This window comes from Sorex fumeus, unplaced genomic scaffold, assembly GCF_029834395.1.
Source record: "Sorex fumeus unplaced genomic scaffold, SorFum_2.1 ptg000063l, whole genome shotgun sequence".
In the NCBI taxonomy this organism is placed as follows: Eukaryota; Metazoa; Chordata; class Mammalia; order Eulipotyphla; family Soricidae; genus Sorex; species Sorex fumeus.
In genome coordinates, this window is record NW_026606120.1 from 69,470,322 (window position 1) to 69,495,727 (window position 25,406).

The 25,406-nt window shown below is 41.1% G+C and overlaps 1 protein-coding gene across 6 annotated transcripts in view; it reads left to right on the forward strand.

Moving 5' to 3' along the window:
• The window catches only part of SPAG9 (sperm associated antigen 9), a 119,841-nt gene that overhangs the window by 80,031 nt on the left and 14,404 nt on the right, over nt 1-25,406 (forward strand). For 4 of the 6 annotated variants that reach the window (XM_056128187.1, XM_056128189.1, XM_056128191.1 and 1 more), the window contains 16 exons: nt 2,482-2,539; nt 5,925-6,077; nt 6,504-6,555; nt 8,002-8,132; nt 10,622-10,678; nt 11,836-12,009; nt 13,217-13,346; nt 14,063-14,152; nt 14,399-14,566; nt 15,559-15,730; nt 17,556-17,774; nt 18,104-18,302; nt 20,060-20,185; nt 22,188-22,268; nt 22,994-23,061; nt 25,094-25,242. In XM_056128187.1, the coding sequence (XP_055984162.1) occupies nt 2,482-2,539; nt 5,925-6,077; nt 6,504-6,555; nt 8,002-8,132; nt 10,622-10,678; nt 11,836-12,009; nt 13,217-13,346; nt 14,063-14,152; nt 14,399-14,566; nt 15,559-15,730; nt 17,556-17,774; nt 18,104-18,302; nt 20,060-20,185; nt 22,188-22,268; nt 22,994-23,061; nt 25,094-25,242 (2,027 nt within the window). The remainder of the gene's footprint in view (nt 1-2,481; nt 2,540-5,924; nt 6,078-6,503; nt 6,556-8,001; nt 8,133-10,621; nt 10,679-11,835; nt 12,010-13,216; nt 13,347-14,062; nt 14,153-14,398; nt 14,567-15,558; nt 15,731-17,555; nt 17,775-18,103; nt 18,303-20,059; nt 20,186-22,187; nt 22,269-22,993; nt 23,062-25,093; nt 25,243-25,406) is intronic. The other 2 variants (XM_056128188.1, XM_056128190.1) reach the window with 2 other exon arrangements.

Genomic DNA, 25,406 nt, shown 5'->3' on the forward strand with positions numbered 1-25,406 from the left:
AATTGAGATTCTCATTCATTTTTCTCTTGGGCTGCTCACCCAGGGGAATATTCTGGTGTGTATGCTTTTAAATACTTAAATATTATGGCTTTTAAGTCTAGGTGTTCTTGACTGCTCTGCTCACATTTAATGCTTTTTTTATATATTTTTTTCTGCTCAGCTATTTTTATTTTGTCCTGTATGTTTTCAGCTTTATGCTTATCTTTCTATGTGCTTAAGAGTTTATGGCATATAAGTTCTATAAAACAATCTAACCCTATTTTTTTTCTGATTCTGATTCTTTATTGAACATTTAACGTTAATTTAAAATTAGAATTTAGAAACTTCATTTATCACTATTCTTAGAATTGTATGGATAGATGATTAATTTTTTTCTGATACCTAATTCTTCATATTCAAAGTACCCTGATGGTTGAAAATATTTGAGATAATTATACTCTGAGTTCATATGTGAACATTGAACTTTTAGTCTAGGTTGGTTGTTACAGGTTACTTTAAATTCATTTAGACTATTACTTTTTTAATGAAAGGAACGTGTTAACTGCTTTGTTCATTGTAATTTTCTTTAGAAATATTTTCTTCCCGTTTAGTTGTCTTATGAGTCTTTGTCTGTTACATGTGAATTTTCAGCATTCTTTTTTTTTTTTGGTAACTTTTTGAAATATGTTCCTTAGTGTGTTTTTCATTTCTTTAGGCTTTCCCCCTCTAAGTTGAATATTAAATATTTTTCTCTCTAAAGATCTCTAGATTGGTTACATTGACTACTCTACCTAACTTACAGTACTCAAATGTTATCTATAAAGAGACAACTGGACCATATCATTTCATAGGTGGTATTTTGAAGGAAACTTACGTTTTTGACCTGTGGGGGGTTTTTGGTCTGTTTTTTGAACCACACCGGCAATGCTCAGAGGTTATTCCTGGCTTTGCACTCATTACTCCTGTTGGTGTTTGAAAAATCATATGGATGCTGGGGATTGAAAATGGGTCTGAGTTGGCCACATGCAAGGCTAGCTCCCTATACTCACTGTACTATCTCTCTAGCCCCTAGTTTGGGATTTTTAAAGAAAGTAATTTTGTTGTTGTTGTTGTTCAGGAGCACACCTGGCTGTACTCAGGGTTTACTCCTGGCTCTGTGCTCAGGGATCACTCCTGGCCAACTGGGGGAACCATCTGTGTTGCCAGTGATGAAACCCGGGTTGGCCATGTGCATGGCAAAGCCCTACTTGCTATCCTATTTCTCTGGCTCCCAAGAAAGTAATTTTTAAATTTTTTGTTGAAGCTACACCTGGTGGTGCTCAGAAGCCATGGGGTGCCAGGGATCAAGCCCAGGTATGCAAAACATGTGCTCTAAAACTTGAACCCCATTCCCAGCCCCTGATTTTGGATTCTCAGTTTGGATTGGATTTTATAGTCACCTTAATTAGGAGAAAGAGTTGGTAAAAATTGCATGTGTATTAGGGTTGCAGGACTTCCAAGCATTGTTTATAAGGACCCAGGGGGCACTCCTGGCCAGCTGACCAAGTAGTTTGGCGCTGCTCCAGCCCTGGAGTGTTCAAGACCACCAGGACCAGGACCCCTGCAGTACCCAGGGCCTCCCAGATGCTGGTGACTCTAGAGTGCTGAGGATTTGATCTAGACAGGGTGCCTACAAAAATTTGTAAGTCTACAACTGTACCTCATGGTGTTTTCAGTAATAAAAATTAAAAAAAAAAATAGAGTGCCTAACCTGTACCCCAACCACTGTACTCTCAGCCACATTAGTAAAATATTTTAAAGGCTAACATATTAGAAAAAAATCCTAATTGAGGAAAATCATGTTTTTGTCTTTTGCACATCATTTTGCATTCAATCAACATTGTGATCCCAGTTGTTTTCCATATCATGCATAAAAAGTTTACAGATTAATCTACTTTCATGCTGTTTCTTACATAAAACATTTCTTGTTCTTTGTTTTTGCTTTACATGGAATGCATGGGCTTTAAGACCATAATTTCTTTGGTAAGGTTTCATCTGCATTGGGTCTGTCTTTATTTGGCCTTGTTTCTGCCTGTTTTCTATTAATATGTAATTTTTAGGCAAAAGCCATGTCTACAATAGCAGTTGTGGTTTGTAAACAATATCTGATCTATATTAATGAGTCTTTTATTCCCCTTAATGCTATGTTTTAGAATATTTGACAGGAAAATTTTAATCCTCTTGAAATATTATAGACTAATATTAGACTAAAATATATAGACTAAAAGTCATAAATAAATTGCCCAAAAAAATCTTTAATTTTGGTTTATGTTGGATAATTTTTTATAATGCTGTAAAAATTATATACCCATACAGGTATTTCAAGTGAAATTAAAGACAAAATAGGACTGCATAAAGGACAGATAAAATTTATAAAATAATGTTGTATGGCTAGAGCTTATTATAAGCTTAAATATTTTTGATGTATTTTCAGGGTGTTTTTTTTCCTTTTTGTTTTGTTAGGAATGGGTCGTGAAGTTGAAAATCTTATATTAGAAAATACACAACTGTTGGAAACCAAGTAAGTATATACAGACTTTGAATAAGGAACAAAAGATACTGAATTTTCTTCTTAACCAAGGCAGTGATATTGTTTCAGCCTAATACAATATTACTTCCCTGTCTCCTTCCCTTCTCTGCGTTCTGTGTACACGCACACATGAATCCATGGATGCAAATAGGTAATGGTACCTAATTCCATTGCTGGAGATAGTTCCCTGTTACCGTATTTTACAAAAATGAGTTTTCATCTTTTGTATACGTCCATAGTCCTGCTTTCCCTTTAAATCTCTCCCTTGAAAATCGCAGCTTTTCTTGCTTCCAGCCCTGGGAGTCACGTGTGATTAGTGCACAGCTGTTTCGATCTGACTCCAGCTTGCCTCCTGAGAGCTTTCTCCTTCTGACTCTCAGGTGTGATTAGGGGGGGCCTAGACCCTCAAACACCTCGGTGTCTTGTTCAGTGAGAACAGGTCCTGAGTCCCGTGGAAAAGCAGGACGGGTGCTTTTGTCAGTTTTCTGCCACTACAACTTCAGAACATCTAGGCATCAACAGTACAAAACGCAGCAACAATTTTTTGTGTGTGTGTTTCTTTTTTTTTTATTATTAGTGAAACACCATGAGGTACAGTTGTAGATTTACAATTTTTTTGTGCTTGGGTTTTGATTATACAATGATCAGATACCCTTCCCTCCACCAGTGCCCATTTTCCACCACCATGGATAATATCCCCCCCACCCCCATCCCCCCATCCCCCCCTGCCTCTGTGGCAGGGCAATCCCCTGTGTTCTCTCTCTCCTTTTGGGTGTTGTGGTCTGCAAAAGAGGCATTGAGTGGCAAACATGTTCAGTCCATAGCCTACTTTCGACATGCATCTCCCCTCCTGGGAGGATCCTCCAAACACCCTTTATTTGGTGCTCCCTTCTCTATCTGAGCTGCCCTTTCTTCTATAATGCCCGACTGGCCACTAAGCTATGGAGTAATCCTCCTGGTGCTGATCTCAGCTATTCTTGGGTATTAATCTCATATTTTGTTACTTTATATCCCCCAGATGAATGCAATCTTTCTATGTCTATCCCTCTCTTTCTGACTCATTTCGCTTAGCATGATACTTTCCATGTTGTACCACTTGTATGTAAATTTCATGACTACATCTTTTCTAACAGCTACATAGTACTCCATTGTGTAGATGTACCAAAGTTTCTTTAACCAGTCATCTGTTCTTGGGCATTCAGGTTTCTTCCAGTTTCTGGCTATTGTAAAGAGTGCTGCAATGAACAAACAAGTGCAGATGTCACTTCGACTATACATTTTTGCCTCTCTGGGATATATTCCCAGGAGTGGTATTGCTGGGTCAAATGGGAGCTCAATTTCTAATTTTTTGAGAATCGTCCATACTGTTTTCCAGAAGGGCTGAACCAGTCGACATTCCCACCAACAGTGAAGGAGTGTCCCTTTCTCGCCACATCCGCGCCAGCATCGGTTGCTTTTATTCTTTTGAATGTGGGCCAGTCTCTGAGGTGTGAGATGGTATCTCATTGTGGTTTTGATCTGCATCTCCCTGATGATTAATGATGTAGAGCATTTTCTCATGTGCTTTTTTGCCATTCGGATTTCTTCTTTGAGAAAGTTTCTGTTCATTTCATTGCCCCATTTTTGGATGGGGTTGGATGTTTTTTTTCTTGTGGAGTTTAACCAGTATTTTGTATATCCTCGATATCAACCCTTTGTCAGATGTGTATTCGGCGAATATCCTTTTCCATTCTGTAGACTGTCTTTGTATTTTGGTTACTGTTTCTTTGGAGGTGCAGAAGCTTCTTAGTTTAAGATAGTCCCATTTATCTATCTCTGTTTTCACTTGCTCGGCCAGTGGCGTGGCATCGTTGAAGATACCATTAGCTTCAATGTCATGGAGGGTTTTGCCAACTTTGTCTTCAATGTACCTTATGGTTTCTGGTCTGATGTTGAGGTCTTTAATCCATTTTGATCTTACTTTTGTACATGGTGTTAGGCAGAGTTCTGAGCCCATTTTTTTGCATGTAGCCGTCCATGCAGCAACAATTATTGAAAGCATCCAGATCTTAAATTTTCCAGTTTAGATTTTTTTTTCTCATTCCTTATTAAAAGTAACTTCAAGGAGTACTTTTACTGTATGATCAGATACGATCTTTTCAAAATTCATTGACAACAGTAGGCCTTTGCGGTCACCCTCTTTTTTCCCCCTTTGGTTTTTGGGCCACTCCTGACATTGCTCATTTAGTCCCGGTGGTATTGGGGTGGGGTGATCTATATAGGATTCTAGGGATTAAATCCAGGCCGGCCACATGCAAGGCAAATACCCTACCCGCTGTACTATCGCCCTGGTCCCGGCTCTCTTTTTCTCTTTTTAAAAGTCATTGTGGGGACCTCACACAACAGTGCTTGGACCTCATGGTACTTGCGGGGCCGGCAGAGTGGCCTTACCCAGTGGTGTGGGTGGGAATGGAGAGGATTATATGTTGCTAGGGATTGTTGCAAGGGCCTTGTACGTACAGGGAAAAAGTTGGCCCTGGGTTCTGTTACTTTCCTGGGTCCTATTTTATCTTTAAGTTGTCATTTTAATTATGGCACTTCTATTAGCTGGTCCTCTGCCTTTATCTGTTTTGTGCTTTGCCCTACAAGGAGGAAGAATAAAATCTCAGGTCATTGCTTTGTGATTTCTCTCTGATGATTTCTTTTCTGATGAGGGATATTCTGATTCCTCACCCTTTCCCTCTGTTGATGTTGTTTCAGTGTCTCAGGTTCACACACACTTGGTTGTAGTGTTCACATGTTTGGTTGTGGGTTTGTTTCTTTGGGGTTTTTAGGTCGACTGGCTAGTCCTGGCTCTGCACTCAGGGATCATTCCTAGCGGAGCTCAGGGAACCATATGGGGTCAAACCCTGGCTGGCCATGTGCAAGACAAGCGCCTACCTGCTGTACTATCTCTTCAGCTTGGAACTGCATACTTCAGTTACGTGTAACTTACCCCTGTCCTTGAACGTCTCTTAGCGCTCAGTGGAGCTCTGTTACCCTGTTTGAGTTGGAGTGTTTCCAGATATCTGGTTGTGGTATGGTTGGATATCCCTGGCTTGCTAGGCGGTGGTCACAGATGACAGAGCTGCTTGGGTTGTGCTTCGTCCATGTAGGCACCATTGGAAACCAAATTCATGATCCCATGCTTACAAGAGAGGGAGGCACTTCAAATGCTGAGTCATCTCCTGGCCCTGGTTTTTCTCTTAAAAACCCTTGTCTACAAATAGCATCAGCAGAAGCACTGTAACACATTCAGCTATTCAGTAATTGTATGGTTATTTTAGTCCACAAGAGAATAAATTGAAAGATGGAGAGAATATTTGTAATGAGGCACTGGAAATGCGTGTCTTTTTAGAAATGCCTTGAATGTTGTGAAGAATGATTTGATAGCCAAAGTAGATGAGCTGACCTGTGAGAAAGATGTGCTACAAGGGGAGTTGGAGGCTGTGAAACAAGCCAAACTGAAGCTCGAGGAGAAGAACAAAGAACTGGAGGAAGAGTTGAGGAAGTAAGTTTTCATGCTGTTGTTATCTGGCAGCTGTCTGTGCCAGCATGCCACAGAGGGTTATAGGTGCCACCCAGAGGCTGCTGCCTTGGGCTGCCTGGCCTGGGGTGCAAGGCCTTGTCATTCCCACTTCTCCGACCATACCTAGTTTACTTCACATTATCATTTTTGTGTCTATCATGATTTGGAGAAAAGGTCCATTTTGGTATTGCTGATTGGAAATTAGGAACATTATTTTCCTTTTCCCAGCCTAGTACTCATTTATTCCCTGAGAATATGCCTTTCTAACATAAATTTCCTTATGTGAAGGAAGTTGAATACTATTTGCAAAAAAAAAAAAATTATTTACTAAAAGTTAAACTGTTGTTGATATTCTCATTAGAATATGATGAACTGAATTAAAATATGTTAAATTTTTTTCCTCACTAGAGCTCGTGCAGAAGCTGAAGATGCAAGACAGAAAGCAAAAGATGAAGATGATGTATGTTTATGATTTTTTGCTTTTTTTTTCTCACTTTACCACATTTTCATATTTTTGAGAAAGCTTGTCAATTAAATATTGGATACAGCATTGTAAATATTTTCAGAAGGGGAAGATCTGTTTCTGGCTATGAGTAGGAGGAGTTATTTATTGGTCTCCCATGTGTGTAGAGGCTGAGTCTCTGGCTTCATGACATGTGTTTATTTGTGTGTGTGTGTGTGTGTGTGTGTGTGTGTATGTGGCTTTGTCTTAATCTGTTCAAGTGCAAGGACTTGAAGTGCATGTTCAAGTGCAAGGACCAGCTTGGGGCACATCTGGGGCACATTTAGGCTTTGTTGTTGCTCTTTTGCTTTACATTTTGACTTAGAAGTATGAATACTTGATAAAAATTGTTCATTAGTTTTAAACAAAGTGAGTAGACTAGAAACTTTGGTTCCAGAAATTAGCCCTTGTTCTTAACATACGGAAGTAATCAGAGTTAGTGATTTCTTTTCTTTTAGTGTTGCTATCATACTAGTAATTCTGTTGGTAGATTATTATCTGTAACAGATGTTTGCTGGTCAAGTATTAGATAAGGTCTATGAGTAGCTTGGACAAGAATGAGTATGTAGTTAGTCTCAGGGATTTTTTATTTTTCAAACTTATAGCTGATATATACAAAGATGTAAGGTAAAGATCATAATAAACTAATATGAACTTACCACCTAAGAAAAACATCAAACACTGAAACCTGTGCTCTTTTGTTCCCGGGTAATCCACTGGTCTATATTAATAATTTTTTACCTTTAAAAATAATTGTATCATACACTTGTGCATGTGTCACTACGAAATATGGTTTAATTTTCATTGTTTGAGCATTCCATACTGTATTTAGTCTTGGAGATTTGCTTCTTAGGTTTTAGTGTTTAAGGAAACAACTGTTTTGTAGTTTAGTGCTGTATCATTCATGTTCACTGTTATAATATTCCATTATGAGAATATATTATGATTTATTTCTCTTTGGGTTAATGAACATTTATTACTTACTACTATGAAAAACTTCTCTGCCCTTCTCATCGAGCAAATCGATGAACAATGGGAGGACAGTGCTACAGTGCTACTAATTCCTGAATGATTAGTACTTGACAAAAATATGAATTGAATATTACAGCAACAATTTTAGACAAAATTTTTAACAGTTAACTTCTTAAATTTTTGTTTAAAATTTGGACTATTTGTATTTTGTCAAGTGTCTGTATTTATAGTCAAGTTAAATTGTCTACTCTTTTTGGTCATAAGTAAATACTCAAACATACTGATTTTATTTTTATAACACTTTTCTTTAAACAAACCATTTAAATTAGAAATTAAGTAATATTTAAAAGTGTAAAGACTTTTCTTAAATCTGAGATATCACCAAAATATATCTAAACTCCCAGAATGATACAGTTCTTTTTTTCATTATAGAGTGATATTCCTACAGCCCAAAGAAAGCGGTTTACCAGAGTAGAAATGGCCCGAGTTCTGATGGAGAGAAACCAATATAAGGAGAGGCTGATGGAGCTTCAGGAAGCTGTGCGATGGACAGAGATGATTCGGTCAGTGTGAGAATCACTTCGGGGGTGTTTCTGCTGTTTCTGTTCATTTCTTGATTCAGAACTCAGGTGCTGCTTAGGGACATAAAACCCTTTGCTCTCTTAGCTGTGGGAGGTAAGGTAAAGGTAAAGGCCCTCCCGTTGATCGTCGATTTGCTCGAGCGGGCCCAGTAACATCTCCATTGGAGACTTTGTTGTTACTGTGTCTGGCATATCGAATACTCTCGGTAGCTTGCCGGGCTCTCCGAGAGGGGCGGAGGAATCGAACTCGGGTCGGCCATGTTGGCCGCTTGTAAGGCGAATGCCCTACCGCTGTGCTATCGCTCCAGCCCTGTGGGAGGATTTCTTAATAATACATTTGGGATTGGTGACAGAATATGATCAAAGTGGGTGCCTTCGGGGCCAGAGAGAACTCCTAGAGAATGTCCCAGGACCTCAAAGATGACTTAGGAATGGTAGATTTAGAAATTGGCCCTACTGTTGCAACAATGTCAGGAAAAGAAAATTTTACTTCTAACGCTACATAAGAGACCAAGTCCATTTTACTTAATTTCAGGTAATCATGCTTGACTTTCCCCTCTCTAAACTTCTCTCAGAGCATACCTTCCAAAGCCATCTTGGCCAGTTGGATCTCCTTTCACCCAATGCTGCCATCTGATGGCCACAGTGTCAGGAACAGGGTTGTTCTTTTTGTTTCCCAAGAGCTCATTGAGACTATGTTCATCGTGTGTAGTTTGGTTAGTCATATTTGGTTAGTTGTCTTCATCGTGTGTAGTTTGGTTAGTCATATCAGATTTACCAGTAATAGTTAACACTGACAATTTTTTCGTTTTGTTTTGTTTTGTTTGTGGGGTCAAGAGATAGTACAGGAGTTCAGGTATGTGCATTGTTCAGTGTCCCTCGTTTACTCTCTGGTCCCCCACGATCCACTGAGCATCACCAGGTGTGCCCCTGGCTTCCTGACAGCAGCACCAGGGTGGCTGGCTTACCCCTGTCAATGCAGGGATCAAGCTAAGTTGTGCTCTCAGGCTCTCTCATTGAACCACTGGCCTGCTTGGCCACTAATTGCAAGGAGTGGTCTCAGAGCCTCCAGAGCACAGGAAAAGTGCCCTCCCCCACCCTAAAAAAAGTTTATGAACATTCCTTTTTTGGGGAGGGGGTCACACCTGGTGATGCACAGGGGTTACTCCTGGCTCTTTACAGAGGAATTACTCCTGGCAGTGCTCAGGGAACCATATGGGATACTGGGAATCAAACCCGGTGCAAGACAAATGCCCTACCAGCTGTGTTATCACTCCAGCCCTGAACATTCCCTTTGTTGTTTTGTTTTTTTACCACACCCAGTAGTGCTTAGGGACTCTGATCTAGATCAGTGCTTGGGGGTTGCTCCTAGTGGTGCTCATGTGGTCCTGGGGATCAAACCTGGGCCGACTGCTTGCAGAGTTTGCTTACCCCATGTGTGCTCTCCCCAGCCTCTGGAATGATTATTCTTCTGAAATTGTTTTGACTATCAGTTGAATGTATCCACTTCTTTAATTATTTTTTCTTTTTGGGTCACACCCAGTGATGCTCAGGAGTTACTCCTGGCTCTGCACTCAGGAATTACTCCTGGCGGTGCTCGGGGACTGCACGGGATGCCGGGGATTGAATCCAGGTCAGCCACATGCAAGGCACTCTCCCCGCTGTACTATCACTCCAGACCCTGTAGTTAATTTTTTTGTTTTTGTTTTTGTTTTGTTTTGGGGTCACACCTGGTGATGCTCAGGGCTCTACACTCAGGAATTACTCCTGGTGGTGCTCAGGGGACTATATGGGATGCCAGGGATCGAACCCAGGTCAACCGCATGCAAGGCAGATGCTCTACACACTGTAATATTACTCTGGCCCCCCTTTAGTTAATTTTTAAGTGAAGGGAAAGTTTTTGTACTGGGAAAAAATACTCATTTCAAACAGGTTGCAGGCTTTCTCATGAGAGCTGAAAGATGAGATGGTTGAGATGAGACCTGTATGTCAAGGTGGAGATTGACAAGGATATAATTGCTGAACAGGAGAGTTGTGGTGCTTTTCGGTCATTTTTTGCTCTGTTTTGTTTGGGGCCACCGTCACTGGCTCTGTGCTCATGGTACTGTGTAGAGCTGGAGATTGAACTCAGCCCTCTGAGTGTTCTCTCCCCTCTTCAGGGACATATCAAAATACTTATAACTCAGGTATTTCTGCTGCCCATCCGGTACAGATAATTATATCTTCTTTCAGCAGACTGAGCTCTTTAAGTAGGTGGTGTTTTGTTTATCTCAGTTGTATCCCAGGCTTAGAAGAATGAATGACACAGATAATCAAAGTCATTGTTTTCTAAATTGAAGATAAACCGTGAGCTTCCTGGGTCACATATATTTCAGACAGAAAACTAGAACCCGAAATGCTGATAACCCAGAGTTGTTGTTTTTTCTTTTTCTTTCTCTTTCTGAACTCTTTTTTTTTTTCTTCAATTGTAGAGCATCAAGGGAAAATCCAGCCATGCAAGAAAAAAAAAGGTCAAGCATTTGGCAGTTGTGAGTATCTGAATGTATATGTGAAAACACAAAACAGCTTTTTAAGATTAGGTCAAAATTTCCAAAAATTTCGAGAAACTTTCTTTTGAAAATGTTAAGTATAATTGTTAAGCTTTTTTTTTTTTCCCTTTTTAATGTAGTATGCCAGATCGGTAAGCCTGTTTTTGAAGACAAAAAATAATGGCTGTCGTAAGCTGCATCATGTTAATTATGCATTTGGTGGAATACTCTACTAAATTAAATTAAATAATGGGGAATTAATCATAAAATTGATGATTACCTGGATCCTTTTTTAATAAATTACTGATTCACGGGTTGTGTGATTCTAAGAAACACTACAAAGATCTGAGATATGTAGTGTTTCAGGATTTGAGTACTGTGTGTGTGATTTGTATCTGAATTATGTTTGCGCCAGAAAGACTGCATTTTCTTTGCTTAAACTTACCCCTTTTTGGTGAATCTGCTATTTAATAGGAGAGTTGATTTTTTATTTTTTAAAGTAGATGTGAAAGATTATTTTAATTTTGCTAAATATGTAAGGTATGTGTTACTGTGGTAGTGTGCTTTCTTGTACTTTATTGTGATTCTTTGGAACTTGCATACTGAACATCTATTCATAGCCTTGCTGTTAACACTCATTCCAGCTAGCCTGAAGTTTACCTAAAAGAAACACAAGAACTTCCTCATTTTATTGTGGGAATTTCTTTTTTTTTTTTTCTTTTTGGGTCACACCCAGTGATGCACAGGGGTTACTCCTGGCTCATGCACTCAGGAATTACTCCTGGTGGTGCTGCGGGGACCATATGGGATGCTGGGGATCGAACTCAGGTTGGCCGCGTGCAAGGCAAATGCCCTCCCCGCTGTACTATTGCTCCGGCCCATTACTGTGGGAATTTCTGATTTAAGAACTTTTTGGAATGGCTTTGCTTGTCTGAGCAGTAGTTATTTTTCTCAGATGTCTGGTTTGGCTGTGAATTAGGGCAAAGACTGTGACAGCAAAATGAAATATTTTTGCCAATTTCTTACTTGTTGCCTTATAAGCACGATTTTGGAGTTTGTAGGAAATTATGGATTGTGCTTCTCAGTATGTGTGTCCTCTCGCCTCCACCCCAGCTACTCACACACATGTTCACACACACTTTTTTTTTTCTCTTTAGTTTCAGCAGACTCTTCAGCTCTTCAAGTAATACTGCTAAGAAGCCAGAACCCCCTGTTAATCTGAAGTATAACGCACCCACCTCTCATGTTACTCCTTCTGTGAAGAAAAGAAGCAGCACCTTATCTCAGCTCCCTGGAGATAAATCCAAAGCTTTTGATTTCCTTAGTGAAGAGTAAGTATTTACCAGACTAGTAATTGTGCCCTAATTAAGTTAATAGGTCGGAATATCCTAGTCCCTGAACAGATCGGTGATAAGGACTCATCCATAAAGAAACGATTTTTTGTCTGTCTTTTTAGTAAATTATTTGCCTTTAGTGAAAATGGAAATTTACTACAATGTTTGTAAAGTAATTTTTCCCCCCTGAATTCAGTTTAAATGAATTCAGAGCCTTAACGCATGTGAGGCTTGTGCAGGATTACTGAGCCACATTCCCAGTCTGAAAAATAGTTTTTGCAGCGTCTCATTTTTGTTGGTGTGGAAAAGATCATTACCAATAATGGAAGCACCGAGACCTGTGTAAGCCTAATGTTTGAACAGAAAGCGTCTGAGGCGTAGTTTCCCCATACTGATTACTGTTCATTCAGGACGTGATCCTGTTCTAGTTAGCCTCTCAGAGCCTGTTTTTGTTGTTTGGTTTTTTCTTTTTTTCTCACTTAGATGTTAGTATTGAATTGTATCTGTAAAGCAAGTCACCTCACAAAAATGTGAATGGCCCCAAAAAATACAAACTATTTTCATAATCTGTTTCATAGTGGTTTTTGGATTTTTTTGTTTGTTTTTGGGCTACTTCCAGCAATGCTCAGGGCTTACAGCTAGCTCTACATTCAGGAGTCACTCCTGGCTGAGCTCGGAGACCGTATCGGGTACTGGGGATTGAACCCGGGTCTGCTGCATGCAAGGCAAGAGCCTATTATGGGTTGGGCCCCCACATTTTTGTTATTTTTGAAACAAGTTAATGGGATCCAATAGTCAACCTATAATGTTTTCCTAAGAAGTTACTGTGTTTCACTAAAAGTGACTTAAATCATTTATAGCATGTTCTCTTGCTTAAGAAAATTCTTAGTGAATATTTAATGAACAAAATAACAACCAAAAATATTTTAATTTTTCCTTTTATTTGGTCAAAATATGGAACTTAATGGAAATTTTATTAAGAATGATTGAACAAAATGTAACAGACTGCGTGCTTTCCTGTTAAGCTTGAACACAGTCTACACTACACAGCTTTAATAAACCAGCTTTAGTAAAGTAGGTTGTAGTCTGAATAATCTGAAGATGATTTTGTTATTGGTACTTTTTGCTATTTTAGCAGGAGAGGGGAGAGAGAGTTGTTGATAAATTCATTTAATTTAAAAGGAGAAATGTCTTTCCCTTTTAGAACTGAAGCTAGTTTAGCTTCACGCAGAGAACAAAAGAGAGAACAGTATCGCCAAGTAAAGGCACATGTTCAGAAGGAAGATGGTAGAGTTCAGGCTTTCGGCTGGAGTCTGCCTCAGAAGTATAAACAGGTAAAATGCGAACATGCCGAGGACATCTGGTAGGAAGTTAGGGGACAGGCCTGTGCCAGGTCATGAAGGAACCAGAGCGCACATTTCATATCCACTTGTCTCAAGGGTTTGGGTCACATTTAGGGAGGAATTGAGACGGGTGACTTTAATTTTCAGGTGATCTTCTAGAACTTAGAGTTCAGAAAGAATGTCTCTGTACATGGAGCTTGAGATTCTGCTTTGGTGTTCAATATTTCATAATTTTAAAAAATAACATCACAGGGGAGGATGGGGGAAAAATAGCATCTGTTGTTTGAAGTTTTCAGACTGTTGGCTTAAAATTTACTTTAGGTTTTCAGGAGCCCTAACTGTGTATTCCATATTCCCAACTCCAAAAGGCTCAGTTAATACATCTGTACATCTCTCTGTGTCCCTGACCACCTCACCCCACGTACACATTTCAAGAAAGGGGGAACAGAATAAACCAAGTGAGTTAGTGTATCTCCTTTGAACACCAGTAGCATCTTGTTTATTTTTAAAAATTGATGTCTGATGCCATCTGCTAATTTTTTTTAAAATAAGAGTCACAAAATTACCTTGAATTTTAATTCATGGAATAAATAGTAGTGCTTCTCCACGTCCCATTGTTTCTGTAGGCTCATTTTTGCTGAGGGTTTCTAATGTTCTTTTTCCCACCTCTTCTCACCCATCCCCAACCCCCTGGCACCAATTATTAGGTAACCAATGGTCAAGGAGAAAATAAAATGAAAAATTTACCTGTGCCTGTCTATCTCAGACCTCTAGATGAGAAAGATACATCGATGAAGGTAAGTTCATTTTGAAGTTAATGGAGATGTTTCTTAAGCTTTGGGTATGTTTTTTCCGTAAAGCCAAAGAAAGTTCTGCCGGTGAGATTATTGTTCATTTCGTAATTTTAGACTAGGATACTCTGAATATTGAAGACATCTATAGTCATTAGATTTTTAAAAAATAAAATGTGGAAATTCTGGTTTTAGAGTAAAATAATTTAATGTCCCCCAACTCTCCTTTTTTTTCCTCTTACCCCCCCAAAGCTGTGGTGTGCTGTTGGAGTCAATTTATCCGGTGGGAAGACCAGAGATGGCGGCTCTGTTGTTGGTGCAAGTGTGTTTTACAAGGATGTTTCTGGTCTGGATACAGAAGGCAGTGAACAGAGAAGTGCATCGCAGAGCAGTTTAGATAAGTTAGATCAGGAGCTGAAGGTAATCATGCACATTTGCCGTCTTCCCTCCCTCTCTTTTTTCTTTTCTCGGGACCCCCTGGTTTCTTGGAGACCATTAGTTTGCTGATAGGTCAGAAACTTACTCTAGGATTCAGCACATCACTGAGGACTGTTGGTACCCATGGGTAAAGTAAAAGTAAAGTAAAGGCCCTCCCGTTGATCATTGATTTGCTCGAGCGGGCCCAGTAACATCTCCATTGGAGACTTTGTTGTTACTGTGTTTGGCATATCAAATACTCTCGGTAGCTTGCCAGGCTCTCCGAGAGGGGCGGAGGAATCGAACTCGGGTCGGCCGTGTTGGCCGCTTGTAAGGCGAACGCCCTACCCACTGTGCTATCGCTCCAGCCCAGTACCCATGGGTGTTCCAGGTATACAGTTGAATTGGGCGTGCCTGAGTTTACCTTGCATGCAGCTGACTGGGTTCCATCCCTGGCACCACATATGGTTCCCTCAGCTCCACCAGAAGGGACCCCCGAGCACAGAACCAGGAGTAAGTCCTGAACACAGCCGGGTGTGCCTCACCCCCAAATGCATGCACTTTTTTCTCAACCGTCACAATCAAGATAGGGAACTCTGTTTTGGTTTCTCCTTTCTGAGCCACCGTGGCAGTGCTTAGGGGCTGCTTACTGCTTGATACTGGGGATTCACCCCCAGTGAGTCTCAGGGGACCATATGGTCCATCCCAGGGATTAAACCCAGGGATCACCATGAAAAGTATATGCTCCTCCCTTTGAACTATCTCAATGACTTCCCCTGTAGATCATTTTTTATGACTGATCGGCTTCAAGTGCTAATTTTTTTCAGTCTACTAATTAATCTTATTAGGCATTTGTATTTGTATTACAAACTGTATTATTTAAACCAAATGATTTGGACCTACGTTTGAAATAGTATTGCCCTTTACTGCAATAGCACCGCTTATGAACACTTACACATATTACTTACGATATTTTCTTTGCTTTGTTTCTATAGGAGCAGCAGAAAGAATTAAAGAATCAGGAAGAATTATCCAGTTTAGTCTGGATCTGTACCAGTACTCACTCAGCTACAAAAGTGATAATTATTGATGCTGTTCAGCCAGGCAACATCCTTGACAGTTTCACTGTTTGCAACTCTCACGTTCTTTGTATAGCAAGCGTGCCAGGTAAGAGTGAGCCATGCCTTTCTCCTCCACCATCCATACCTCCTTCTGGATAAGACCTGATTTGATTACTGGAGATAAAATTAATCAGTACTATCTTGCTGTTCTCAGAAAGAGCCTGAAAAGTTAATTAAACAAGGTATTTTCAAATAACATGAAGAAAATAAAACAGTGGTTAAAAAATGAGAAGATGATAGGAAAGGGAGGGCAAGATGCTTTTTATTTTTAGAGTGATTCAAAGTAAGAGACGGGGTAGAGGGCAGAGATAGTAGAGCGGGTACAGCACTTGCCTTACTCATGTTGACCCAGGTTCAACATGGTCCCTCAAGCACCGCCAGCAGTAATTCCTGAGGGCAGAGCCGGGAGTAACCCCTGAGCATTGCTGGGTATGACACACAAAAGTAAATAAGTAAGGGGAGTGGCAGTTGGGCCAGAGAGATAGAACAGTGGGTAGCGAGCTTGCCTAGCATGTAGCTGCCCCAGGTTTGAACCCTGCTACTTCATATGGTTCCCCAGGCCTGCCAGGATCTCTGAGCACAGAGCCAGGAGTAAGTCTGGAACACCACCAGGTGTGGCCCAACCCTCCCCTTTCCCCAAAAAAAAAAAAAAAAAAAGCGATGATCTAAAGTTCTGGATTAAATGTGACATAATATTAAATCACCAGTTTATAAATTTATAAATCAGAGGTTTGTGGTATACTCACATAATGGGATATTGTTAAAAATTAAATTCTGATACCTGCTACAACATGGATTAACCTTGGAAACATGTTAACTCATGAATGCAGACACAAAGGACAAATGCTGTGCGATTTATATGTACTGTTTAGCCTAGGCTCATTGATAAAGACAGAGAAGGCAGAGTGTGCCAGGGCTCAAGAATAGGAAGCGGGATTTGTTCTGGGGTGGGTCCAGACTTTTTCTGAGGGGTTAGAAAGGTCTTGGGCATAGATGTGATTACTGCACAGCATTGTCGATGTAATTAAAGCCATGGGATTGTACAAATGATCGAAGTGTAAACATTTTGTTACCTATATATTTTACGATAATTTTAATATGGTATGGTTAAAAATATTTTAAGTAAAATATGAAGAGATTTATATTTACCTTGCAAATACAAAGTTTTTTAAGTTCTTCTAAGCTTAGTTCCCTGTATACATAGAGAGTAGTTTTTTTGTTTTTGTTTCCTGGGCCATACACCTGGCAATGCTCAGGGCTTACTCCTGGCTCTGCACTCAAGGAATCACTCCTGGCAGAGTTAAGGGACTATATGGGATGTCAGGGATCAAACCCGGTCTGCCACGTGCAAGGCAGGCATCTTGACCACCATGTATCTCTCAGTTCCTAGAAGAATTATCTGAATTTTATTTTTTTTATTAATGAAACACCATGAGGTACAGTTATAGACTTAAAAATTTTTGTGAAGAATTATCTTAATTTTTAAGCTACTTCTATATTTTGAAAGATTTAGATGAAAGTTAAAGCTATCATCTTGGCTATGTACTCAAATATCTATATTTCTCATCTTCACACTCTTATTTCAAACTTAAGGTTGCTTTATTTTGGGGGGGGCTGGGGGAGTCACACCCAAAGATGCTCAGGGGATACTCCTTACTCCGCACTCAGGATTTACCCCAGCAGTGCTCGGGGGACCATATGGGATGCTGGGAATCGAACCTGGGTCAGCCTCATGCAAGGCAAATGCCCTACCTGCTCTACTATAGCTCCAGCCCCCAGCATTGCTTTTTATAGAGAAGAATGGTGTTTATAAGAGTCAATATTGCATTATTCTATTAAGAGTTATGTAACTTTCCCCTTTTTTTTAACAGGAGCACGAGAAACAGATTACCCCGCAGGAGAAGAGGCCTCAGAGTCTGGACAGGTCGACAAAGCATCTTTGTGTGGGAGTGTGACGAGCAATAGCTCGGCAGAGACCGACAGTCTGCTGGGCGGCATCACCGTGGTCGGTTGTTCAGCAGAAGGGGTGACAACAGCCACCACTTCCCCCAGTACCAATGGTGCTTCTCCCGTGACAGACAGGCCGCCAGGTATATCGGTCCTCTTTACAGCAAGTCTGTGTAGTCTGAGCCTGAGTCAGAAGCTTTGTTATGGATTTCAGTTAGATCTTAAGCTAGCATGGATGAAAGGTGCTGGGATGACGGATCAGTGGCTTGTCCACTGTGGGCTGGGGATGCTGCTTCCCACGCGGGAGGGAGGCCATGGGCTGGCTGCCTTCACTACCCTCCCCGCTCTGTTCCTCGGTGTCGTGATGCAGTGAGTGAGTGAGGAGGGAGTAGGCACAATAGTATCAAGTCGCACTGATTCATGTGAAGAAATTCTTGCAAAACTGACTTGGCACGATTTATTTATTTTATAGAAAAGGAAGCAGAAAATAGTGAGGTTGATGAAAATGTTCCCACAGCAGAAGAAGCCACTGAAGCCACAGAAGGCAATGCCGGGTCAGCAGAGGACGTCACGGTGGACACCTCACAGCCCGGCGTGTACACGGAGCATGTCTTCACAGACCCTCTGGGAGCTCAGATCCCGGAAGACCTCTCGCCAGTGTATCAGACAAGGTATGCAGACGGGTCAGCTTCTTGGGGAATGAGAGAAGGACACACGTGCCAGAAACCCAGAAAACCGCAAAAGCCAACTGTTCTCATGATTATTGTGGCTTAGTCCGCCCCGCCTTACTCTCACCCTGTCTTCCTCCCCCTGCACACACTCTCTCTGAGTTTCCATTCCTCTGTTCCTTCCAACTTAAAGGAAAAGCAATTTTTTATTAAATTTATTTTGGTTTTGGGGTTATGCCTACTTGTGCTCAGGGCTTACTCCTGGCTCTGCACTCAGTAGTCACTCCTGATGGGGCTCAGGGGACCATATGGAGTACTGGGGATCAAACCGGGTTAGCCACGTACCAGGCACGTGCCCTACCTGCTTTACTATCTCTCCTGTCCTAACGAAAACTTTTTATCTGTTTTCATGGTCACTTTCTGCTCTGCTCTGGTACAATTTTTTTTAATTGTACTTTCTGTTTTCTATTCTATTAATAACTCTTTTGCCATTTCAGTACCCCACCCTTTTCATTCCATTAAAAGTCGTCACCAAAAATTGGCCATTGTTTAAATTTCCCTTGTGGGGTTGAATGACCTTCGGAATTTAACTTTCTAAAATTAAATTTTCTTTTCATTAGAAACCATTTTTATTTTAGGATTTTCCCTTAGAAGGTTGTTTAAGCTTGGGCCAGAGCATGTCAGGCACTTGCGTTGCACAGGGCCAACCCGGGTTCGATCCCCGGCATCCCATTTGTTCCCCTGAGCACTGCTAGGAGTAAGCCAGAGTACCAACAGGTGTGGCACAAAAATCTCCCCCAGAAAACGGTTGTTTAAGCTTGAGTTCATTTACTAAGTTCTTTGACTTTCTTTCGTGCCTTCTCGAAGTCTAATGAAAAGCTGATGAGGTTTACCTAAATTGAATCCTTTTTGCAATTTAATATTTTCCCCCGGTATATACAGCAACCAAGTCTTCATCAACATTTAATTATTAACATAAGAATGAAGTAAGACTCATTTGCCTACTACTAAAGTGTGTGATAGTTACACTGCTTTTTTTTTCCCCCCCACTAAATGTCCTGTGACAATATAAAGAAGAATACGTTTGGGGATGTAATACAAGCATAAATCAGCTTATTAATTTCAGAGAATTTTATACTGCTTCTTCATGTGTCTAAGGTTTTAAAACACACCCGCCCACCGTCTTCTCTCCTCCCCCACCCACCCTCGCCCTGGAACAGACTCCAAGTCAGCTGCAAGGGCGAGCCCTCACTAGTGTCTCTACTTACCTTCTGTGTTTCTTTGCCATGTCTTGCCTCCCTTATCTGCACCTGAGTATCTAAGCAAGCTAGTGCTAATCTTGGGGAAGCCGCTGACATATGTATTTGTTGCTTTGGGGGGATTGTGGAGAACCACCCCTGAGTGCCGTGGGGCTGCTCGGGCTCAGTGCTCAGGGGTTGCTCTTGCTCTGTGTTCCTGGTCGGGACCATGCTGGACTCCTCATGCACAGAACCCCTCAGCCTGGTACAGTACTCAGTGGAAGCATTTCACTTTGAATTTGCTGAAAATTTTTGTTTGATTGTGTGTGTGTGTGTGTGTGTGTGTGTGTGTGTGTGTGTGTGTGTGTGTGGGCGGGGGTGTTTTTAAGTATAACATTTCTGAAGTACAGAAATGTTCAGTTTGATGAAGGTTCTTAAAAAAAAAAACGGTTTTTTTAATGTCCTTTTTGTTGCAGACTATAAGCACACTCACATTTTTTTCTTATTTTCCACTTTTGCCAGTAGTGCCTCAGATGTGTTTAAAGATCAAATATCAGTATTACCAACGGAACAAGACCTGGTAAGAGAAGAAGCCCAGAAAATGAGTAGTCTCCTACCAACTATGTGGCTTGGCGCTCAGAATGGCTGGTAGGTGCCAATTCTTTTAGTATTGAGTGTCTTTAATCTGTTGTTTTGCTTTTGAAATAGGAAAATTAGTATGTATGAAATACACGGGTGTAAACTGAAAACCTGTCAGAGGGCTAGGGATGTGTCTCAGCAGGAGAGTACATGCCTCCTATGTGTGCCTGACACCCAAAAACCCCCAAAAAAAGTTCTTACGAAAACTAAGAATTATGTGCACAAATAGATTTGTTTTTGTGTTTGGAGGGCCCCACTTGTCAGAGTAGGTGTGTGGGTGGGAGCTATTACTGACAAGGTCCTTGGGTGCGGGGGCCCACCCCCGTAGTACTTGGGGGACCGTGCAGGGCTGGGGCTCGAGTCAGGGTTCCCACATGTACTCCAGCCTTAAGCCATCTCCACAGTAATAGATGCAAAAATACCGAGGTCATGTTATAACTACTTCTTAAATTGGACTTAACATCAGTTCTGAATGATAAGCCATTGATTTCTCGTCATAGTGCTCCCCTAAATAAAACTTGAAAGTCTAGGTGAACATTTTCTTTGGTTTGGGCCACACCGGGCTCTGCTCCACATTCTGTGCGAGGGGTTTGTGGCATGTCGTGCTGGGGTTCAGACTTGGGTTTCTTGCATACAGAGCATATGCTCATCCCACTGAGCTCTCTGCGGCCCCCAGGTGAACTTTTTAAAATATATGGTGAGGAATTTTATGAGACTGTGCAAAGGTTAAGCAGAGTCATTAAGTGCATTTTTGCAGGGTCTAATACCACAAAGGATCAGCAGTTTTTTCTACAAAGGATCAGATAAGAAAGATGATGGGTCTTGGGACCAGAGTGATAATACAGAGAGTAGGGCATTTGTCTTGCATGCAGCCGACCTGGGTTCGATCTCCGGCATCCCATATTGGTCCCTGAGCACTGCCAGGACTAATTCCTAAGTGCAGAGCCAGGAGTAACCCCTGAGCATCACTGGGTGTGACCCAAAAAGTGTTCCTCCCAAGCAAAAAGTTGGGTCTTAGGGCCACATGGTCTCAAACAGCTGCTCAGTTCTGCCTTGTGGCTGCAAAAGCATCCACTGTACTGACTATACAGTAAGTGAATTAGTGGAACTGTATTCTGGCAAAACTTTAGGAACAGTGAAATTTGAATTTCATATCAATCTCATGTAAAAAAGTATTCTTTCCATTTTTTCCTCAACAGAAAAAGTGAAGTCTGAATTTCATATGAATTTCATGTCATAAAGTATTCTTTTCATTTGTTTCCCTCACATAAAAAATGTAAGCCCATTTTTAGCCTGCAGACAATACGAACACAAGTGGACAGCTATATTTAGTCTCTGGGTCATAGTTCATCATTCCCATCTGTTATCCCAAAATTAGAGTTAGGGTAATAGAATAGTGACGATTTTTGTTTGGTTTTGGGGTCATACCCTGCAGTCCTCTGGGGCCACTTCTGACTGGTACTGGGGGAACCACACCATGCCAGGAATAGAATCTGGGCCTCTGGAATGCAAAATGCACACTTCAGCCCATTGAGCTAGCTCTCTGGCAGGAAACTAACAAAAACTTTTAAAAGACTTTAGCCAACCCATAGCATAGGGTAACATGGAGCTAACTGATCTTGCGTTAGTCCTGCTCTGACATTTTATTTATTGCTTTTTTGGGTCATACCCGGCGATGCACAGGGGTTACTCTTGGCTCTGCACTCTGGAATTACTTCTGGTGGTGCGGGCGGGACCATATGGGATGCTGGGAATCGAACCTGGGTCGACTGTGTGCAAGGCAAACGCCCTACCTGCTGTGCTATCGCTCCAGCCCCCTGACATTTTATTCTTATTTTGCTTAATCAGCTCTTTTTTTCTGCCTTACATAAGCCTTTTCTTTCACTGATTTTTTTTTCCCCTAAAATTTTAATTTTCTTCTTTCCCCCGAAATAACCTTGTGATCATTATCAGGTATAACTCATAACTTGATATGCTCTATACCTTACCAGTCTTGATTTTGTTCTTGCAGTTTATATGTTCACTCATCTGTAGCCCAGTGGAGGAAATGTCTTCACTCCATTAAACTTAAGGATTCGATTCTCAGTATTGTGTAAGTTTTTAGAAACTCTTTTAAAAATAACTTTTGGGATAAACAAGATTTTTTAAAGACTGTTCATGGTAGCATATATTCCGTGGCTAAATCAATATCCAGGTTTTTTTAATGGTTTTTTTTTAAGCCCTCATTATGGAATTAGAGGTATTGAGTGAGATTGAAACTTTTAACTAAGAAAGTCAGTAGAGGCTCCACGTTAGAAGAGAAGCTTGCCTGGCTCTTTTCTCATGTATGGTGCGTTCTTTAGTACCACGAGGAGAGAACCAATGTGCACGTGTTCTAGGATATCCCTTATACTTTGTGAATATATTTGTTTGGGCATTCACTTACCTGTCATTTTTTAATGTGTTGACTCAAAACTCAGTTTTCCTCTTAAGGTCACGGCTGTGGCTCTTTCTATCTCTCCACAGTGTGTGTCTGACCTGTAGACCTTCGTCCACACTGTCGTGAGAAAAAGTGAAGTAGGAGAAGCCCACACATGCTGCTCACTTGGTTCAGTGTCAGCGTATGTGCTGCCGAGCAAGCACAGCTGTGCGTTTGGTTCAGTGACGTTTTCTCAACTGGACTTGCTCAGTGAAGAAGGGCGCTTCCTCCAGGGAAGAAGTTAGGCTCCTCCTCTGTCACAGACCAACTCAGAGAGAGGATCTGAACTAGCTCGTTACTAGGAAGTCCGTTCTGTGTTCCTGAATGGATGGTTCTGAAATCTCCTTTCCTGTTTGCAGACACGTGAAAGGGATTGTGTTGGTGGCCCTGGCTGATGGCACCCTTGCAATCTTTCACAGAGGAATTGGTGAGTTGCTATGAATGTAGGACATGTGCACTAATTTATTGCTTTACAGAAACATTTTCAAGCAGGTCGACTTCATATGCTATAAAGAAATTATACCTACCAGGAAAAAGAATGATGGTGGGATGTGTGACATTTAGCGAATAAGCAAGTGCCTGCCTGGAGGTAGACATTAGTGGTCTGTCCAGTGAAAGTGTTAACCATAATGAGCAAATACCTAGAGACACTATTTTTTTAAATAAGTACTTTCAGGTAGGAAAATTTTAATAAGAATACCTTTTATCTAGTATTTTATGAATAACTTGCATCCACTTACATTTGGAAGGCTTTTTGAAAGCGGTTTTAATTGGGCATGGTTTAATTATTTTCATTATGTTTATTCTTCCCCTGTAAAAACAAGTGGTTGTGCAACTATTAGGGCGCCTGCCTTTCTTGCAGCCAACAGGGTTTCTACCCCCAGCATCTTATGGTCCTCTAGTCCCCACCAGAGGTCAGCCCTGAGAACACCAGGCCCCAAAGCAAAAGTAAATAAATAAATGAAAAGCAAGCGTCTCTATCACATATATGTTGAGGGGGTTATGGTGTCAGAAGATCTGCCTTGAGTGAATTAAATTAAGGGAATTGAGCTGTGTCACTATATAACTCGTTGGCATATGTATTTAAACCACAAATGGTAATTCCTTTTCTTCCTACTATATCAGTAGATTGGGTATTTATTATAAAACTGTAGTTTAGCAAGACTTTGCCCCATAATTTCTTTGCTGGTGTTTGGGGGAGGGTCCTTGTGACAGTCCTTCTAAGGACCTGGGGCGACTCCTGGGGACCACGGCCTGGTTGTATGAACTCCTTGGTTCAGCACTTGAGCCCATGATGCGGTGCTGCTCATTACCAGGGCTCCATCTGGAGATGTAAAGGGTAAGGGGACATGTGGATCTGGGGCTCAGATTCATGCATGCCAGCCCTTTGAGCAATTTTCCTGGCGACTTCTCCCCCACCCCCAAAGTGTTTATATCCATTTGGGCTTTTAGAAAAATGTGGTAGGCTTTGTAACTGACTGGCTCCCACGGTTGAGGTCCATGCACCATATCCTAAAAGAGGGACGGGCTCTGTGATGGCCAGGCGCTTAACAGACTTTGAGGTTAATCCTCACAACAACTTAGATGAATAAATTGAAACATATAGAGAATTTAATGACTTGTTTGTGATAACTCAGTAAGTTAGAAGAGCCTAGAAAAGGTAGATTAAAAACATGTTTGAGGTTTTAGCCAGCAGAATCCAAAATTATATTAACGGGGGGCGGGGTAGGGGAATAATAGGAATAAATGTTAAGTGCTGATTTAGGGTTCAGAAGAGTTAGATGGAAATGACACATTGTAAGAGTGAGCATTACCTAAAGGTTGGCTACAAACTCATTACGAGTTAATGTTTTACAACTTAGAGAAATGAGTTCCCGGGATAGGACTGGTGATAATCCTGCTCTACTATCTTTGTAAAATTGTGACATAGACAAGATACATGCCAAGGATGCTTGCCTTTGAAAGGAGCAAAGTGAAATTGGGCAAAAACTTCAGACCAGCAAGGTAGACTTCAGCTAGCATTTTCCAGACCATTCGTTTTTTGAAAATGGAAAAGCTACTTTTCTTTTTCACTGACATTGCTCAGGTGAAGCTACAAAGTGAAAAAGTCTCCAGTGATGGGCTCTTACCTGTATTTTCTGTCATCACGAAGATTATAGTATCCCTGAGTCATGAGGTGTTAGAAGGGAGTTGCTCCCACATCTCATTGAGAAAATACTTCTAGATGCCAGTGAGCGAAAGGCATTTCTACCCCAGCTGACCTCGAAGCTATGCTCATTCTTAAAGTGCTATCTCATCCAGATGCTGCTGGGGTTCAGGTGCTTCTGACAGGTGGGATCAGAAGACCTTTAAGGTTCTCCACCCCACAGGATGCAGTTTATAGTTTCAATTTCCATCCAAATAAAATGTTTTTTTTTATTAGGAATAGGTGGCCTAACAAGTTACCTCTCTCTTTAAAGATGGGCAGTGGGACTTGTCGAACTATCACCTGTTAGACCTCGGACGGCCGCACCATTCTATCCGGTGCATGACTGTGGTCCACGACAAAGTCTGGTGCGGCTACAGGAACAAGATCTACGTGGTGCAGCCAAAAGCCATGAAGATCGAGGTGAGCTAATCAAGGTTCTCTGACTGCTGAGGGTGTGTTGCCTGGTGACTCTTACAGTGATTGTCAGCTTCTTTAGGAATCATTTTCTTAATCAGTATGTTTTAGGTGTTTTAGTAATCTCATGGATAATACCTTCCTTTTTTACCCTCTTGGTGTTACTTCAC